This window comes from Carlito syrichta, unplaced genomic scaffold (genome assembly GCF_000164805.1).
Source record: "Carlito syrichta isolate Samal-C Ts95f unplaced genomic scaffold, Tarsius_syrichta-2.0.1 Scaffold169039, whole genome shotgun sequence".
Taxonomy (NCBI): Eukaryota; Metazoa; Chordata; class Mammalia; order Primates; family Tarsiidae; genus Carlito; species Carlito syrichta.
This window is the reverse complement of record NW_007113135.1, coordinates 142006-162155: the sequence shown is the minus strand read 5'-3', so window position 1 is coordinate 162155 and position 20150 is coordinate 142006. Positions and strand designations below refer to the sequence as shown.

Here is a 20150-nt window from a genome sequence, read left to right as displayed (position 1 = left end):
TTGTGCCTAGCTAGATACCATTAACTGCATATTCTCTTCTATGAGATATTACATAGCTCCAAGCAAAAAATCTTGGTAATCCCAACCTTTTGAGATATATATATCGCTTTTCTATTCTTTTTTTTCATATTAAATCATAATAATGATCATTTTTGGCATGGCTCTATGGCAAATTAATGAGCCATTTTGCCTTTGTCTTTTGTTTATCTGCAAATCACAGTTCTTTTCAGAAGGTTATAATTCTTGAATTTCTGTTTTAATCATATCTCCAATTTTTTTTCCTGTAAGTCTTGATTTCATTGACAAATTTGGTATTATGTTCTGTGGCCTTACATCATGTTACACCTGCAGAGATTAAGTATTTAAGACCATGTGCTTTGTTCAGTGATTGTTTTCCTGATGTTTCACATTAGTAATTAAAAAGCAAAATCAGCCGGGCTTGGTGGCTCAGCCTGTAATCCCACGCTTTGGGGCTGAGGTGAGTGGATTGCCTGAGCCCGTAGGTTTGAGACCCGCCTGGGCAACTTGGCGAGATCTCATCTCTACAATAAATCAAAAATTAGCCGGGCATGGTAGCGCGTGCCTGTAGTTCCAGCTACTCGGAAGGCTGAGGCGGAGGGATCGCCGGAGCCCAGCAGGTCGAGGCTGTGTTGGCCGGGAGCGGCCACTGCACTCCAATCTGGGTGACGGAGTGAGACTCCAACTCAAAAAAAAGCAAAATCGGAAGCTCCTTGTCAAAGCCCTTTATTTCTCTAGTAATGTATATTCTAGCAGAATGTGATATGTTCTTTGCTTGATCCAAATTGTCACATTTAAAAAGTTATTACCCCTCTGAGTCCTAAGCTGAGCATTGGATACTTTGGGTTTGTCTGTTTTCCCCACCATTTTACAGGCATAGGCCTGTCTACCTTTGCTTTTCTGGTTATTGTGCAAGTGACTACGTCATCCTTCCCACCTCTCTAGTTGCTTGGCACTCAGTGACTTCTGTAGCCATGGGGTTATCATTATGTTGCATGACATGTTAAAACAATCTGTGATTAAGGAGGCCAGACAGAGCATTTGTCCTGCATGTGACCTAACTAAGAATGATAATGTTCATTTCCCTGTTAGAAACTGTGGGCCAGGTACCAGTATTTAATCCTTAGAATAATCTTACAAGCAGATAGTTGTGAAAATTTGACAGGCTCGTTATCTGAAAGGATACGTAACACGTCACAGAAATGGCTTAGAAGGAGCCGCAAGGAAAGACACAGGAGAGCAGGCAAGGGAGCGTGTAGGCCCGCTGGAGCTGCTCTCCAGGACCTTCTGAGCCACACGGGCCGTGTGCTCTGTCGTCAGCGTGTCAGCTGCCAAGCCTTGATGAGGAATCGATTTCTGGAACGCTCCCCAGGTTTCCAGTGAGGGTTTTGGTGCCCTCTGTTCGCACAGCCAGGCCAGTCGGTCTGACTAAGTCCTCCAGATGAGATGGTAAGCTGTCAGGAAGCAGCTAGCCTTACGTGCTTTCAAGAGAGTTTGAAACTTTACATAGCAAATTCCAAATTGTTGGTTATCCTAGTTCCTCTTATCTTGGCCTAGGGTCAGTACCAGACTTCCAGGCATCCCTGGAGGTAAGCATAGAGTTGGCCCTGTCTAGCTGTAAAATAACTCTTTTACATAATAGTATGATAATCTTTCTTAGATTTGGAAAACTGATTCTCAAAAATAATTGGTCCCAGGTCACATAGGCAGTAAGAGGCAAAGCTGAGATTTAGGTTCACATTTATATGATCTAAACCCGTGGTCCTAATTATTACAATATATCTATCTCAGCTCTAAAATAATTCTGTCTCAGGACTGATAACCTAACACTATTATTTGGTTTTGAAAAGTTATTCATTGTCAACAAAGGTAGAATGGTGAATCAAGATTTAAAATTATACTGTTTTTAAATATTATAAAGGATAAACCAATTTTTAAATGTGCAATGGATTTGAGTAGACATTTTAACAAATAAAATATATGAGTGGCTAATAAACCCCTGAATAAATGCTTAGTATCATGAGTCATTAGGGAAGTGCAAATTAAAACTACGATGAGATGATGATGGCTGTTTTTTTTAATGTACTAAGAGTTGGCAAATGTGGAAAAACTAGAACCTTCAGATGTTACCCACGGGAATGTAAAATGCACAGCCACTTTGTGAAATGGCTTGACAGTTTCTTACAAAGTTAAACATAAACTTACTATACTACCCAGCGCTTTCACTCTTAGCAGTCAGCCCAAGAAAAATGAAAACGCGTGTCTGCAGAATGCAGCATTTTTCATAATAGCCAAAAATTGGAAACAATCCAGATATCCATCAGCTTGGTAAATGGGTATACAAAAGGTGATATATCCCTACGGTGGAATATTATTCAGGAAGAAACATGAATAAACAAACTATTAATAAATTCCACAGCATGAACTTACCTCTAAAACATATGTTAGGCCAAAGAAGCCAGACACAAAAAGTCCATACTGTATGGTACTATTTATATCAAATTCCAGGAAAGGCAAATTTATAGAGACAAAAATCAAATCAGTAATTGTCTAGAACTGGAATGAGAGCAGAGATTAACTACAGTCACAAAGGAACTTTATGGGAACATGGAAATGTTCTAACAGAACAGTAGTGATAATTGCTCTGATCTATCAATTTACTAAACATTCAATTGTACATTTACAATGCATGCATTTTATGGGGTGTAACCTTTAAAATTTATACTGTTTATAAATGTAAGGATTTAGTTGTAGTCCCCATAATCTTGCTTATGAGCCTGTAATTGATACTTCTTTTCATTTTCTTCCTTGCCTATATGGTAATATATACAGGCATGTCGCAAAAAAGCAGCTCTTCATACTGAGATAACAATTTTTTTTCTACATGAAGAAAGGAAAGTGGAGAAAGTCTCAAAATAATCTCTGTAGTTACTTGAGACACAATGTTTTCCCACTATTCCTTGTTCCACCTAAGAATGATTAAGTCTAGGGAAAAGAGGTTTAGAAACAGAGATGAGGATAGACGTGGTTTGGCGGAAAGCAAATACACGTCTTTTTCAGTGGGCAGTTGTGACTTCCTCTTCATCTTCATTCACAGAAACATTGCACATACGAATGGCCTAGTTCATGCAGACCGGTTTGTCTGGCACACAGACTGCACGAGCTTGGGACTTTTGAAATCTTCGGTAGCCACATGAATCAAAATATCCTTGCCTTCCTTGATGCTTCAGTCACTGTGATGACCTTGAATTATATGATGAGGTCTTACCATAGAGGAATGGCTAAATAAAACGGGATACATCCATAAGATGTATAGGAAGAATATACAGATATTAGCATGCTGTTATTTAAAGTAGCATTTCATTTCACAATTCTTTATTTTTTCTATATATGGCGTCTTTTGCTGCAAAATTGTCCTCCTTCTGGGATTAAGGATTTCAAACTTGTCTTGTTCACCTCTGTATCCTGACACATCCTAGTTGTGCAATAAAATTTTATTGTAATGCTAGGTGTATGGAATTAACCAAATGTCACCCAAGTCTGTGCATTCAGTAAAGCAAAACTATACAAGATTCCTAAATGGGAATGGCCACCCAGATAATTTTGCTTCAGGTATTTTGAGTGAGCTGTTTTCACTCCTTCTGTACCCCAGTGATTCTGGACCATTCAGCATCCAATAAAACATGCTTATTCATCTCTTAAACATGCATTTTCTGAGCATGTACTGTGTGCCAGAGACTGTTTTAGATGCATTTTCTATCTGGTGAAAAAGGTTATCAATACTCTGTGACTCTATTTTTGAAATGCAAATAGGTTGTGTGATGACAGATTCTATGTTTGGTTGATACAGATAATACAGCCGGAGTGCATGATAACATCAGTGCTCTCCTCACATTAGGAAAATGGAAGTCTTTCTTATTACAAAATTTAGCCTGTACCTAATGAAATAGGGTCCGTAGGCTACTGTCTTTGTGCCACACATTAACTCAGATGTTCTCAAAACTTTCCATCACCTATCAGAACTGCTCTCATCATTTTTATTGATCTAGCCTATGTTTTCACAACATTTATTAGCATCACTCTATTCATTATTCAGTAATTTATTTCCCATTTTTAATATAACAAACATATATCTGCCAAAGTTACTATCTGAGGTAACTATCACACCTGATAAAATTCCTGCTAAGTTTATAGGAGGTTGATGTTGTAGCTAACTAGTCACAAGTAAATGTTTGATTATTTATAACTCTGTGAAGTACTGAAAACGGTGAAGCCCATTACTCCCTCCTTAGATCTTTACAAGCATATTACCATATTTGGAGTTTATTAGATGTGTTCATGGTCTGTCTGGGCTATATACCAGAATAAGACCACACAGAGACAAGTAAATCTTTGCCAACTCAGACATGGAACCTAAAGAAAAAAATTTATCCTCAGACACTACAGAATAACTCCACAAAAAGCAAGGAGTTAAATTACAGACATTGTACGTGTAGACAAGTCCCCTGGGAAGCAGGCGTGTACATTATCTGGCTTTCAGTGTCCTGTCCCTTGCAGCTGTGTGAACTCCAAGCTTGTAGCTAAGAATGACAAAGCCAGCTGAGTCACTACATCTTCATGCCACGTGAAATGGCATTTCAGTCAGATCTTACTGAAAGAAAAGTGCTCAAAAGTTGGTATCTCACTCTGTTGTCCAGGCTGGAATGCAGTGGCACACTCACAACCACCACAGCCTCCACCTGCTGGGGCTCAGGCAACCCTTTCACCTCAGGCTTCCAAGTAGCTGGAACTACAGGTGCACATCACCATGTACAGCTAATTTTTTTTATTTGTTGTAGAGATGAGGTCTCGCCAAGTTGCCCAGACTGGTCTTGATCCCCTGGGCTCAGGCAGTCTTCTCACCTCTACCTCCCAAAGTGCTGGCATTACAAGTGTGAGCCACCATACCAGCCAGAATAAATTTTTAATTAGGGTGAGTAATTTAATTAGGGTGAGTAATTTAAGCCACATGTTGGAAAAATATGACTTAATATGACTTGAACATTTGAATTAGCTTTAGGAATATGTAGCTTCTGGTTCCCAACATTTTCATCAACAGGACTTCCTTAGCATATGGTCCTTAGAAAACGGAACCTGAGACAAAAGTTCATGTCTTAAGACATTTTGAAGAGAATACAAATTAGGGAAGCAAGAGTGAAGGAAAGGGAGAGCGAGGCCAGAAGGTGCTGCAGCTTGGCAGGGGTGAGAGATCACTGCTGGAGACGTGGCAGAGAGACTTGGCAGAGGACTCATCTGCTGTCTCCCTCCACGCTGGTCAGGCAACTGCGTGGCTCTATCTCCTCTCCTCTTCCTGTTGCACAAACCCAGCAGCCTGACTGCAGCTGAGGGCTCAGTGACAACAGCAAAGTCTAGAGACAGAGGAGAGAGGCCATACAGTATACACATGAAGTGACGCATTGGGGGACTTGTTCCATGGCCAACACAGAGGACTAGGGAGCAACCTCTACAGCCAAGCTCTGGGAGAAGAGTTCAAGCACTCATGAGTGTCTCTTGGTCAGACAACAGGCAAGTGAGCATGTCCAGGGCACTGCCTGAGTCTTGGCAGGGTGCTGTCACAAAATGCTTTAGGGTGGGTAATTTATAAGCAAGAGGAATTTATTTCTCACAGTTCTGGAGCCTGGGAAGATCAAGGTGCCAGCACATTCAGTGTCTAGTCAGGGCCCATCCCTTATGGATGCCTTCTCTGGCAGAGGCTCCCTCAGGCCTCTTTTATAGGGGCAATAATCACATTTGTGAGAGTAGGAACCTTATGCCCTAATAACCTCCTGGAGTCCCCAGATTTTAATGCGATCGCATTGGAGATTACGTTTCAACACATGAATTTTGGGGAGGCACAATCAGATTATAGCAGATGCCACACCTAGTGTAGTCTAATTCTTGCACCACCCTGATCCAGGAAGACTCTCTTTTGACATCTGGCCTCACCTGTGAGTGTGATGTTACGATCTTCTCAACTCTTTCTGGAGGGTGGAGGTCTAAATCTAATTCTTCAAGGAGGCAGTCAGTTGTGACCTCCCAGAAACACTTCAAAAGGGTTTGCAAGCCAAGGCGAAGGCCTTGCCACTCTCTGTAGTCCTGGAGCCCACAATGCATGCTCCTTACCTCCCTCCTTCACCCACTTCACCCACTTCCGAAGTAAGTTTATCAAAGCAGATTTCAGAACAAAGAATGGTCTGAAATAAGAGTTATTTCATAATAATAGATGGATCAGTTTATTATGAGGAAATGACAAACCTAAATGTTGATACACCTTATAACAGAGTTCTGAAGCAAGAGAATGTCATAGTCCGAGATTTCAGCATTCATCTCTTAGTAGCTGATCGAACAAATAGAAAACCCGTTAGCTCATAGAGGATCTAAACCATTCTGTCAACCAGTTTAACCTAGTTGTCCGTATCGCACTGTACTGTAAATAGCAACTAGCTTAAATTTTTTGATAGAATTGAGGACAATTTGATAATAAGAAATATGTATATGGTATTTGTCCCTGGCTTCTGACATAGAATTTCTAAATTCCTAAATTTAGGAATAAGGGCTGGCCACTAGCAGTGGCTGTGGCTGGCTCGCACTAGAGGGATCCCGTTCTTAAGATTTCAGTAATCAAGTCATAGGCAGCTTGAAATCAGCTACCAAGTGAGCATTTACACCACAGAGATAGCAAACACTACAAATCAGAATTTTGTTTTGTTTTTTGCTTTTCAGAGAGCCAGTTGTCAAACTTTTATCAATACACAATTAATTCTGAGGATCGAGTGTATAAAATCTTCTTTCTTCCCACTTCTCTCCCTTTTCCTAGCTCACTTAGGTCTCTTACTTTATAGTCTTTTACTTTTTGTGACAACAAGGTTAGATTTTCTTTCTTAAAGAAAAATTTGGGTCTTCCTGTATAGTTTTTTTTTCTTCTCTTGTTACTACAAAATCCAGAGCTCCATTTAAGTTTTCAGAGAGAACCTCATTAAAAAGAATTTATGGGAATTTCCTCACATGCTTAGGTCTTTTCTTTTGGCAGTATGTATATTTGAAATGTCAGAAGAGAAAGTGAATCAACATGTAAAAACTCTCCTGGGATGGTACCTTTTATTCTCATTGCTAAAAAACTTCATAATCTAGATTTAATTTCTGGGGTACATGAAAATGTTTTCTGTTTATGGATAACTAGTGGTAAGACTGGATAAAATTCTAGAAGACCTTTTTTTATTTTATGAGGGAACCTAATACTGGGCATTTAGGGTATCCGTCACCTGAATATTGTGCCAATTAAGTCATTTCTCATCATCCGCCCCTTCCCACACCCTCTCACCCTTCTGAGTTTCCGTTGTTTATCATCTCGCTCTCTTTGGCCATGTGCACACATTTTTTAGCTCCCACTTATGAGAACATGTATCGGACGTGCTTCACGTAAGACAGTGTGACCTCTAGCTCCATCCATGTTGCTGCAAAAGACATGTTTTCATTCTTTTTTGGCTGAAAATATTCCATTATGTGTGTGTGGATCGCTGGACACTTAGGTTGATTCCCTATCTTTGCTATTGTGAGTAGTACTGTAATAAACATACAAGTGCAGCTATCTTTTTTATATATTGATTTCTTTTCCTTTGGGTAGATACCTAGTAGTGGAATTACTGAGTTGAATGGTAGTTCTATTTTTAGTTCTTTGAGAACTCTCCATATTGTTTTCTATAGAAGTTGTACTAATTTACATTCTCACCAACAGTGTATATAAGAGTTAACTTTTCTCCATATCCTTGCCAACATATGTTATTTTTTTGACTTTTTTATAATAGCCATTCTGATTGGTATAGGGTGGTATCTCATCTTAGTTTTCTAATTTGCATGTCTCTGATCATTAGTGATGTTGGCCATTTTTCATATACCTCTTGGTCATTTTTATGTCTTATTTTGAAAAATGTGTATTCATGTCCTTTACCCCTTTTAAATAAGATTATTTATGGTTTTTTGTTGAGTTCTTTGAGTTCCTCGTAGATTCTGGATGTTAGTCCTTTGTCAAATACATAGTTTGCAAATATTTTCTCCCATTCTGCAGGTTCCCTCTTTATGCTGTTTATTATTATTATTATTATTATTATTATTTTGCTGTGCAAAAACATCTAAGTCGCATTTGTCTTATTTTTGTTTTTGCTGCCCATGCTTTTGAGTTCTTAGTCATAAATTCTTTGCCTAGACCAATATCCAGAAGAGTTTCCCCTAAGTTTTATTCTAATACTATAATTTCAGGTCTTATGTCTTTAATTCATCTTGAGTTGATTTTCATACATAGTGAGAGGCAGGAATCCAGTTTCATCCTCCTGCCCTTGGCCGTCCAGTTTTTCCGGCAACAGTTGTTGAAAAGCATGTCCTTTCCTCAGTGTATGTTCTCATCAACTCTGTCAAAGATCGGTTGGCTGTAAAGTCTGTGGTTTTATTAAATTCATTTTGCGCTTTTTTATTTTCCCAGCTACATTGACAAGCTATTCTGAAAACATGGAACGCTCAAAATATGTTGGGGAAAGCAGTAAAGAATTGGGATCTGGAGGAAACCTAAAGCCTTGGCAGTCTCAAAAATCCAGCATGGACTCCTGTTTGTATCGAGTAGATGAAAACCTGACTGCCTCCACCTATAGCCTGAATAAGATACCAGAGAGGAATTTGGAAACAGTATTGTCGCAGTCAGTGCAATCTATTCCTTTGTATCTCATGCCACGGCCAAATTCAGTAGCAGGTAAGGCTTTTGTTTTATTTTGTTTCTCAATCGTCATTTTACTGAGGTATATATTAAAATGAACATAAAGCCTGCTCTAGCAGTATTTAAGTTTTCTCTTCCTCTTTGGCTAAGCTGTTCTCTCAGTTTTGGGTAATGTACGTGTGTGCATGTGCACACGTGGGGGTGGGGTGGGGAGTGATCAGGGTCTCACTGCGTTGCCCGGGCTGGAATGCGGTGGTGCGATCACAGCTCGCTGCAGCCTTGGACTCTGGGCTCAAGTGACCCTCCAGCCATAGCCTCCTGAGTAGTTGGATCCACAGGCATGCACTTCTGGAACCTGGGAGAAGGTTTCTTTATCTCCAGTGACTGCTAGTTCTCCCAAAATATACAAAAACACATCTGAAATCAGAAACAGCCTATAAAATACAGGGGGTGCCAAAAAATGTGCACATTTTAAGAGATGTTATCTATGTATTACTTTTCGAAGTTGATTTGAATTACGGTAACAGCGTGTAGTTTGACATTTGCTCAACTATGCTTCTGCCATTTTCTTTGTCCAGCTTGTCGCATGGTGATGCTAGCATTCATTTGATTAAAACCATCTTTTGAGCGAATGTCAGACTACTGAAAATCTTTTTCCTCATATCAGGAGACTTGGAAAGAATTTTAGATTAAAAAAAATCTCGTTTTAAAATGCATTATTAAATGAAAGCATATTGCAATATAATTTGTGTTATCAGAAATCATTTACATTTGTGAGAATATTGTAAAAACATTTTAAAATGAAAATTTTAAATTGCTAACCATAGTTTGCACTAGTAGCAAGCAGGCAAGAATTCCACTTCCTCATTCCATGAGTTCAGTATTTTCACAGTACCCTGCCATCATTTCATAGAAGAACCACCAGGTACCCACATTGCTAAAGAGTAAGTAACTAAGGCACCACTGGCAAACTCATTTATAAAGAAATGATACAGTACCATGGCTAATGCCTGTACTTCCAGCAACTCAGGAGTCATGAGGCAAGAGTATCACGTGAGGCTAGGAGTTCCAAGCAGGGCTGGACAACTTAGTGAGACACCATCTATAAAAAAATAAAAATAAGTTAGCCAGGCATCATGGCACATGCCTGTAGTCACAGCTACTTGGGCAGCTGAAGCAGGAGGATCACTTTAGCCCAGGAATTCGAGGCCACCTATGATCGCGCCCCTGCACTCCAGCCCTGGGACCTGGCTGTCAGAGCAAGACATGTCTAAGAAAAGAAAGAAAAAAATGATACAGAAGGCTAAGTGGATGAAACGTGGAGTCACTACTCGTAGCAGCTTCTCTGAATTGATGTCAGGGGGTATTTTCAACAGCTAAGTTGCTGTTTATTGATTTGAACCAGGAGCTTTTGCAGAATAGTTAAGCATTCTGACATTTTCAAAATGTGTCATCTTCTAGACTTTGTTTAGGCTTTAAAATAAAGATTATGTTTGTCTTTCTTACTTTCCGGGTAAATGCCTAGATAGTTATATCTCCTTGATAACTATTTGTTATACAGATGACAGTGAAACATATCTTGCCATCCCCATTCCCCCACTGTTCTAAACCATCATTCCTTTGTCCTTACCGCCATAAGGCCATCAGCACCTGTCATCAAGTGTGGCCGGGAAGATGAGTGTATACAGAAGATTTTAATATTAATTTCAGGATTATTCACTTTTATGTAGTGGCAGCAGATTTTATTTCTAGGTCCTTCTAAACTACCATAATCCTTTTAGAATCCTCTACAGACTAGGAAAAATGCCTGACAAGGGGGTCTTTCCAGAAGAGAAGAGAAGCACACAAACCCTCACTTATGCATGGGGAGGGAAACTATATTGCAGCTTATTTCCTAACTCAACTACAGCGACTTCTAAGAACATTCTGACTCTATTATTTGAGCAAGGCACTATGCACTTAGTAGGAGGAGACAGAAGTTTTTTTGCAGTGAGCTGAGCTTTGCAGTCAGTCTCCGTGAACAGGGTTAGTTTAGGACTGTGGTCTCAGTCACTTCACAGAAGTAGCGTTTTTCACTACCCTCTTCTTTCTTTTGCTTCCCATTCTGTTTCATGTGTGTTCCTTAGAACCTTTTCCGTTGTATTAATCAAAGACCTTCTCATTTATTTAAAATCCATTCAGCTCTTCCTCAGGCTTCCCTTCATACCAAGCATGTCCCAAAAGTGTTCTGTCTTCACATCAGCCAGGTGCTCCCTCTCTCTCCGTACCCTGTACCCCCAGCGGTGCCAGAGCCCAACTGACTAGGGGAAGGGAGAATGGAGCAGCCACACATTGACTAATGTAATGTTTTGCTGTTCATCTCAAGAAGCCATCAACACTCCACATAACCAACCACCTGGTAGTAATAAACCCCAAGGTAACTACCAAAGCCTCTCCATCCGATTCCTTTCCAGACTGAGCTCAGAGGTCTCCCCTTCATGAAGCTCTTTCCCCAGTCACATCCCCTTACTCTCCCAGCCACACATAACTGCTTCGTCTAGCCTCTCCCAGTACTGTGTGCGTATTCTCATTTTGTGTTGGCAACAGTCTGCTTTGTATCATGCACAGCTATTGTGTATAGGTGTTGGTTTAACTACTAGAATATAAACATTTTGAAAGTAGCAACTGAGAAGATTCCAGTAAAGGCTCCATTATTGTTGTTGAGTGAGTTAATTAATGAATGTATGCATGAACCAACCAGTCTGTGAAATCAAAAAAATAACAATATAGTTAGTAAATCTAATGGTAAATTTAAAAATTTTTTCTATGGAGTATAGTCTTCTTGTGGGAGAGATTACCCAAAAGAAGGTGGAGGGAGCCCTTCTTTAGAAAAAGCAAGATCCACATGGGATGGTAATATGGGCCAGTCACAAAACAATTTTGGACTTATTAATATCTCACAATCTCACTTCTTCCAAAATTATAATCTATGGTTCTCTGTAATATATGGGGTTATAAACAGCATTTATTATTCTTTGATAACAACTGGCAATATATATATTTTTAGTGATTGATCAGAACCCTTTTATTCAATTAGAAATGTAATTGTGTTATAAAAAAAATGGTGGTTTTGGCTGGACATGGTGGCTCATGTTTATAATACCAGCACTTTAGAAGGCCAAGACAGGAGGATCACTTGAACCCAGGAATTCAAGACCAGCCTGGGCAATATAGCAAGTTATCGTCTCTACAAAAAAATCTGAAAATTAATTGCACGTCGTGGCGCATGCCTGTAGTCCCAGCTACTGGGAAGACTGAGACAGGAAGATGCCTGAGCCCAGGAGGTCGAGGCTGCGATAAGCCGTGATTGTGCCACTGCACTGCAGCCTGAGCAACAGAGTAAGACACCCAACTTAAGCCAAGGTGGTTTAGCCAAATTTGGCACTGCCTGTTTTTATGAGACTGACGCACTGCCTACTGCACTAAGGAGGCACACGGCACTGCCTGTTTTTGTAAATAAAGTTCTTTTGCAGCACAGCCACACTCTTTTTTTTACTTGTGGTCACTTACAGAAATGGATTCCCAATCTTCGTTATAACACTTCATCCTGGTTTTGGGATTCACTGGAGCCAAGTCCCCCCTTAGCTGTACATCTTAACTGTACATATCATAGACAGTGTTGACTGTGATAGCAAGAGAAACTTTTTCAGACTTTGTGAGAAAGTTTCATGATGTATTTCACATGACTTCATGAATTACACAGAGAATCAGAAATTGTAAAAGTCCTGTTAAAGGACATTGCTATTTAGTTGCACTGATATTAGATAACAAGGACTCTAGAAGATTTGAAAGAAGCAAAAAAAACTGAGATTTGCTCTACCACTTTGTTTGTTCTTAAGTTTTTGTAATAAGCCTTAGCTAGCCTGTCGTTATCAGTGTGATGCATAAACAGTGCCCAGTAATAAATTGGTCATCTGCACGAGTCTAGAAATCAGAAATTTGGGTTGTGGTAGTAGGGAGCTCTCTTAATGTTTTTGTTCTGATCCTCTCCTGTCCTTTCTCCTTTACTACAAACATTATAAAATACCTTGCCCTTCTGGAGCAGACGTATCTGTAGAGATTTATCATTTCACAAATGCTGTCCCTCGGGCTCCTGAAATGATGCCCGGGACTCCTCTGCTAATCAGCCTGATGAGCATCTCCTCTTGCAGTCTCTAAGGCTTTCCCATACTATTGCTTTACAAAAGTGGCATAAGACAGCTGTCAGAAGTATCCATAAGTTACCAGTTGCCTCTCTAACCTTTAACAGATATTGAAGAAATTGCACAACTCTGTTGTAGGTAATGGAACTCAGGTTTCTTTGCCAGGTGTTTCTATAATGTTTGAAGTGTGTCTTTAAAAAAAAAAAAAAGCCTTTACAAAGCAAGCAACATCTTTATCAGATGAAGAACACATTCTTCTGTAATGTGAATTGTAAGACTTTGTGTAGAATTTCATTTTATAAGAACTGATATTCTAGTTACTTTTTAAATAAAGTTTTTTAAATTTTGGTCAGCTTTTAGGGAATTAACATCCAGTCTGTGAGTTTTTCCGGCATCTAAACCTTTACTTCTCCTGATGTATTTCTTTGCTGAGTTGATGTGCACTGTTATTTGTAGCATACTCAGCTACAATGGGGTGAGTGCTGCAGTACAGCCATCAGTAAAGCATTGTAGGAGCGCAAAGGAGGAAGCATTCTAGTGCACAGGGGAAAACTGGGGAAGAGAGCGGAAGACCACATCAGGAAAGGGCGGTCAGAATCCACCGAGAATGCTGGCCTCAGAGAGGAGGGAAGCCTTAAGCAGTTCAAGACCTGGGCGCCTTGTTCGCATTTCTGGATTGCTAGAGTGTGTGGTGTGTGAAAGCATTGGCAAGAAAATACCAAGCACCTTATGTGCTCTGATAATAAGTATTGGCTTTTCTACCTTATTGATAGTGGGGGGATACTCAAAAAAGTTTACGCAGGGGCCGTATGATCACATTCGCAGTTCACAAAAATGACTGTGTATGTCTGTCCATGTAAGATAGATTGAAAGAGGAAAGCCTGGAGTTGGAGAGAATGGTCAGTTTAAAGCTTCTGCTGTTGTGCAGAATGATGAGTGATGGATTGCCTGCTTGAAAGCTCTGTTCATCTGGATGAAGAGAGTGACTTGAGAGATTTGCCTCTTTCTACATGAAAAAATAGCATCTGTTGTTTTAAATACAGAGAGATACAAGGGAGAGAGCAAAGCAAAAAAAGAGAGTCTTCTTCTTTTTGCCCAGTGGTCTCTGCTAACATATTCTAGAAATTAAAGATTCATGCGTATAATATAATATGCATAAATCAGATAAAAATTCAAACAAAAAAATACAAAAATAAAAGTAAAAACCAACTCTCTCTCTACCCAGAGCCTCGCTCCAAAAGTTAATATTTCTTATAATTCTTTAAAACATGTACATAATACCTGTATTACATGTATTGTATAATCACACATACCTATATAGCCAACCCTCTGCATATGTGCTTCACTTCCATAGATACGAATGGCCAGCTAAAAGGGACTTGAACATACGTGGATTTTGGTATCCAGGTGCGAGTCCTAGAACTAATCCCCTGCAGATGGATACCAAGGGACAATTGTATTTAATTATAGCATATGTAAGAGACATGTGAGGTAAAAAATCAGTAGTTATACAAGAGAAATGAAAGAATGTGTTCTCGCAGAGATGTCTACAAGTGATCATAGCAGCTTTATTTGTATTAACCAAAAGCTGTGAACTCCCAAATGCCCATCAACGGATGGATCAATAAACAAATTGCAGTGGACCCATACAATGGAATGCTACTCAGCACTAAAAGAAAATGAATTAATGATGCCATGAAAAACAAATTTTAAAAATGTTATGCTGTGTGAAAGAAACCAGAGAAAAACACATGCTGTATGATTCTATTTATGTAAAATCCTAGAAAATGCAAAGTACTCTATAGGAACAGCCTGCATGTCTTGTAATACAACCGTCTGCATGTTCCAGGCCACCCAGACCCTTTCATGTTGCCCTGAGGGGACTGGGGCTCGGGGAACTAGACAGATGTCGATCCTCTGGCTACTGCCATTACTCTAAGTAATAAACTGTCTTTCTTTCTGACCCAGAAGCCTCTTGTCTTCCAGCAGCCAGTCTTGTTAATTGACAAGTAGGATAAAATATCATATTCTCTATGCCTAAACCTGCAAAATCAAAAGAAATGTTGATGACAGGTGTTGGCAAGGATGCCATGCAGTTGAAATTGTCATACAGTGATGGTGGGAGACGAGTACTACCACAGGGTAAGGCTGTTTGGCAAGATCTGTTAAAGGTGTGTAAAGCGATATGTGCATGTTACCTAAAACCTAGCAATTCCACTCAGGAGTACAATGTCTATGAAGAATAAGTGCTCATGTTTACCAAAGACAGGCTTGAAGATGTTTATATCAGTTTTATTCCTAATACCTAGGAACTGAAAACCATCTAAATGTCCATAAACAGCAGAATTGATGAGTAATTTATATACAGCAGTGAAAAAGAACATGCTACTGTTACAACATTGTGAATACGTTTCACAGATGTGATATTGAGCATAAAAAGTGAGACCCAAAAGAACACCTTCTGTATAAAGTATGTACAAAGTATTGACTCTTTATCTTATCTGAATGAGGCTTATGTAGGTTTGTAAATGATAAAAGACTTCTAAAAGTCCGTGGCAAATGGAATTAAAAGGTAAAGATAAAAAATATAAAAGCTTTATTTATCAACATAAGCTCCATCAAGGTCGAGACATTTTTGTAAGCAAAGCACTGAGAGTCCTGAGAATTTGGCCATGTCAATGCAGTCTTTCTTACATTATTGACTGAAGAGAAATGCGTGCCCTTTGTCCATTTTTTACAATTAGGAGACAAAAAGAAGTCAGAAGGAGCCAAACAAGGACAGTAAGGTGGCTGCCTAATGATTTCCCAGTGAAACTCTCACAAAGTTGCCCTTGTTTGAGGAGAGGCATGAACAGGAACACTGTGGCAGTAGAGAAGGACTCCTCTCTGGTGAAGCTTTCCGTGTTTTTCTGCTAAAGCTCTGGCTTTCTCAAAACAGTCTCGTAATAAGCAGATGTTCTCATTCTTTGGCTCACTCTCTCTAGCCTTGGCTCAATGCTGAATGCCTTGAGCATCCCCCAAAACTGCTGCCAGGACCGTTGCTGCTGACCTGCCTACTTTTGTTGCGACTGAACCATGTCTGCCTCTTGGTAGCCATTGCTGTGATTATGTTTTGTCTTCAGGCTCATACTGGGAAAGCCATGCTTCATCTTGTGTTACAGTTCTTCAAAGACATGTTCAGGATCTTGATGCCACTTGGTTAAAATTCTCATTGAAAACTCTGTTCTTGGCCATTGTTTGATTAAGCACTGGTCAGACCATGTGTTCCTAAGCTTTGGCCCCTCCCCTACCTTGGAGAGTTCTCGCCTCTGAGTATGTGCGTGTCCCTGTCTCTCTCTCTCTCTCTCTCTCTCATTTACTCTCTAAATAAACTATATTTTCCAATCTTAAAAAAAAAAAAACCTGTTCTTGTCTGAAGCTGATCTGGCTGCAGTGGTTCTGGCACACATATCAAGTGAAAAGTTTGCTCAACTTTTAATTTGCCAGTCAGAATCATGTAAGCTGAACCAATTAAGATGTCGGTGGTTTGGCCTATTGCTTGTGCTGTTAGTCATTGATCCTCTTTGATTAGGGCAGGAACAAGATGAGTTTTTTTCCTTACAAGTTGATGTTGATGGCCTGCCACTGTAGGCTTCATCTTCAGCATCGCCTTGTCCCTTCTTAAAATGAGCTATCCCTTTGTCACCAGGTGATTTCTATGGAACATTGTCCTCATAAACATTGTGTAAAGCATCAGTGATTTCACCATTTTTCTACCCAGGCTTCACCATAAATTTAATTTTTGTTCTTGGTTCAATTTTAGCAGAATTCATGTTGCTCTCATAGGGGCTCTTTTCAAACTAGTGTTTTTTTCTTATGAGTGCCTCAAACTAGTAGATCCTGTTCAGACATCTTGGAACAAGTTAGTGTGAGTTTATTTTGGTGTAAAAACAAAATTAAATCCGTGCATAGATTTTTCATAATACATATTTTTTCATTAACTTTCTAAGGACCCCTCATATGTAAAAATTGAGCTTTACACGTAAGAATTATATGCTTTATGCATAAGAATCATACTATAATTTTTAAAATATATGTAGGCTTCCTGTCTTTCCAGAAGGATTTTCCTTATATTTTTGGTTTAGAAATAGCAGTCCTAGGAAACATAGTATCTTTGAAACATCTATTGTTAGTATTACTTTAAAATAGCCTAATAATTGCAATAAATGGGTAGTTTATTTGAAGCGTCCCATTTTCTTGAGAGTATAAACCTAAGATCTGACCCAAACTGGCCAGAAATGGTTCTTTTTGCCACTTTAGCTCAGTGCGAACCTTGATGAAATTCTAAAGCCAACAGTCTTTGTATAGATTTCTTTTAAATCTTTTTTTAAAAAGCAAGTATATTGAGTCATGTTTTACAGTTCATAAAATTTGCTCATTTCAGGTGTACAATTCAGTAATGTTTAGTAGATTTACCGAGTTGCTTTACCCTCTCCATAAATCAATTTTAGAACATTTTCATCACCCCAATAAGATTCCTACATCTATTTAATGATAGTCCATTCCCTTCCCCAGTCCCAGACAATCACCAATCAACTTTCCAACTCTGTAGATTTATATTCTATGGTCATCTCATGTAAATGGAGTCATACAGTATGTTGCCTCTTGTGCCTGGCTTCTTTCACTTAGCATAATGTGTTTGCGGTTTATAGATGGAATAGCATTTGTCAGTGGTTTGTTCCTTTTTGTTACAAGTAGCATGCCATTGTATGGCTATGCCACATTATAGCTATCTACTCACCAGTCAGTGGACATTTAGTTTGTGTCCAAGTTGGGACTTTTGTGACTAGTGCTGCTGTGAACATCTGTGTGCAAGATTTTGGGTGGACATATGTTTTCATTTCTCTGGGATAGGCACCTAAGAGTGGAATTGCTGAATCACATGGTAAATGTATGTTAAACTTTTTAAGAAATGGCCAAACTGTCTTCCAAAGTGACTACACCAGTTTATGTTCCCACCAGCAATGTGTGAAGTGTGTCTCATCTCCTCCATGATTTTTTATTGTCTTATCTTTAGCAGGTTAGAGGCACTATCTCCTTGTGGTTTTTATTTGCATTTTCCTAATGACTACTAATGTTGAGCTTATTTTGTGTACTTATGATCTATTCATATATATTCTTTAGTGAAATACCTATTTAAACTTTTGTACATTTTTATATTGGGTTATTTTCTTCTTGACTTTTAAGAATTTGTTGTGTATTCTGGATACAAGACATATTAGACACATATTTAAACATACTTTTCTATCGCTTGTCTTTTGTTTTCTTATTAGTGTATTGTGAAAACAAAATTTTTTTTGATGAGGTCAGCTTATCCATTTTTTTGTGGATCATACTTTTGGTTTCTTTTTTTCTTATTGTTGGTAGAAGATACACTTTTATAAAAAGTATTAAATAAAAAGCAGTGATTGCTATATGTTATTGGAGTTTGTTTTTACTCGTGTTGGAAAATACGTTCTATACACATTTAAATATTTTCTCCCTTTTCCCCTCTCCTTTCCCTCCTTGTGTTAAAATAAAAATAAAAATGACTATATTATCCTAAACTATGCCTATAGACCTCAATTGTGGATGCTTTTTTTATTTACCACAGTTAAATAACAACTCGTAATGCTGGCCATCTGGCTAGCAAAGCTCTTTTGATTCCTGCACAGTACTGACCATGCTTCTTTAAAGGAAGCATAAAAAGTAAATGTGCCATCAGAGATCAGGTGCCTCTGCCCTGGGTGGCAGGATTTGCTGCTGTTGGAGCAGGACGCATTGACTGTGTTGAACGAAATACGTCGTGAGAACACTGTTTTTTATCAGTGCCGAACATAATACAAACAGACCTATTCTCACCTACAGGGCAAAGCAAAGGTCATGGAATTGTTTGTATGAGGTTGTTTTCTGTGTGTGGAAACCACGGTCCTAGTAGGCTCCCAAAGAGGCAGGAAAGGAAGCTATAAACCAAATGACTCAGGCACTTTAAGAATGTAAGACATCGTAGGTTGAAAATGTTTCCAGAATGTAAAGAAATACAATTACTTTCACAGGGAATTCCCCTGCTGAGTGTATAATGTAGTAAATATTGGATAAAGCCGTAACGACTGGCAGCTTAAGTGATTCGTCATCTGCATCATGTTTTGAATGAAATTTCCTGAGCTCAGGAGGATCCTCCCTTTTCACTTCAGCTCTAGATACACATGCTTTTCTTTCCTTTCTAATATGTACTAGAAGGGGTTCCTCAAACGGGGGAGGATCAAATGCCCAAATCTCTTCGAGGAGCAGGAATAATTGAGGACTTTAGATGTGAAATGAGCTTGAAATAGGAAAAAAAGCACACGGCGTGTTTATGCTTATCAAACTGTTCTGGGCATCTGAGGAGTGAAGGCAGGGCCGGGTGGGAGTGATGCTGGTAACCAAAGGCCTTGTTCAGCACTCCACGCAGGGCTCCTGCCTGTCATCCAGCCCTTGGGGAGGCCAAGGCCAGAGGATTGCCTTAGCCCCGGGGTTCACGACCGGCCTGGGCAACTTGGCGAGACCCCGTCTCCTCAATAAGTCAAAAAAAACTAGGCGTGGGGGCGTGCGCCTGTATTTCTAGCTACATGGAAGAGAATCCAGCTTAGGCAAGCGAATCACCTGAGCCCAGCATGTCGAGGCTGCAGTAGCCATGAGCGTGCCACTGCACTCCAGCCTGGGTGACAGAGTGAGTGAGACTCTGCCTCAAAAAAAAAAAAAAAAACCTTGTTAATCCAACTTTGAAACTTCTCTTCTTTTTTAACTTCATCTCAGAGCGAGTAATTCCGTTATTTATTTTAGAGACCAAATAATGTGGAATAATGATGTGAAAAATGCCATTCACGTCACTTTCAAAGGCCTGGGGAGTAACTGTCAAAGTGGTCCTTGCCGTGATAGGTACTCTCCCCACTGGGGGGCGAATCACCTCCTGTTTCCAGAGGTCCTTGGTGTCTCTGCAGGACCTCATAGCCGGCATGACCAGGAAATTGTCAAGGGGTGGTTGAAGCTGCTGCTGAAGTGAACTCTTAAGAATAAAACTGTTCAGCCGGGCTCGGTGGCTCAGCCTGTCGTCCCGCGCCTTTGGGAGGCTGAGGTGAGTGGATGGCCTGAGCCCGAGGGTTCGAGACCCGCCTGGGCAGCGAGACCTCATCTCTACAATAAATCAAAAA

General features: G+C 39.6%; 1 protein-coding gene across 1 annotated transcript in view; it reads left to right on the top strand.

Moving 5' to 3' along the window:
• TANC2 (tetratricopeptide repeat, ankyrin repeat and coiled-coil containing 2) overlaps positions 1-20150 on the top strand; it is a 343337-nt gene that overhangs the window by 183916 nt on the left and 139271 nt on the right. Inside the window, exon 7 of the mRNA XM_021709161.1 lies at positions 8534-8797. Coding sequence (XP_021564836.1) covers positions 8534-8797 — 264 coding nt within the window. The remainder of the gene's footprint in view (positions 1-8533; positions 8798-20150) is intronic.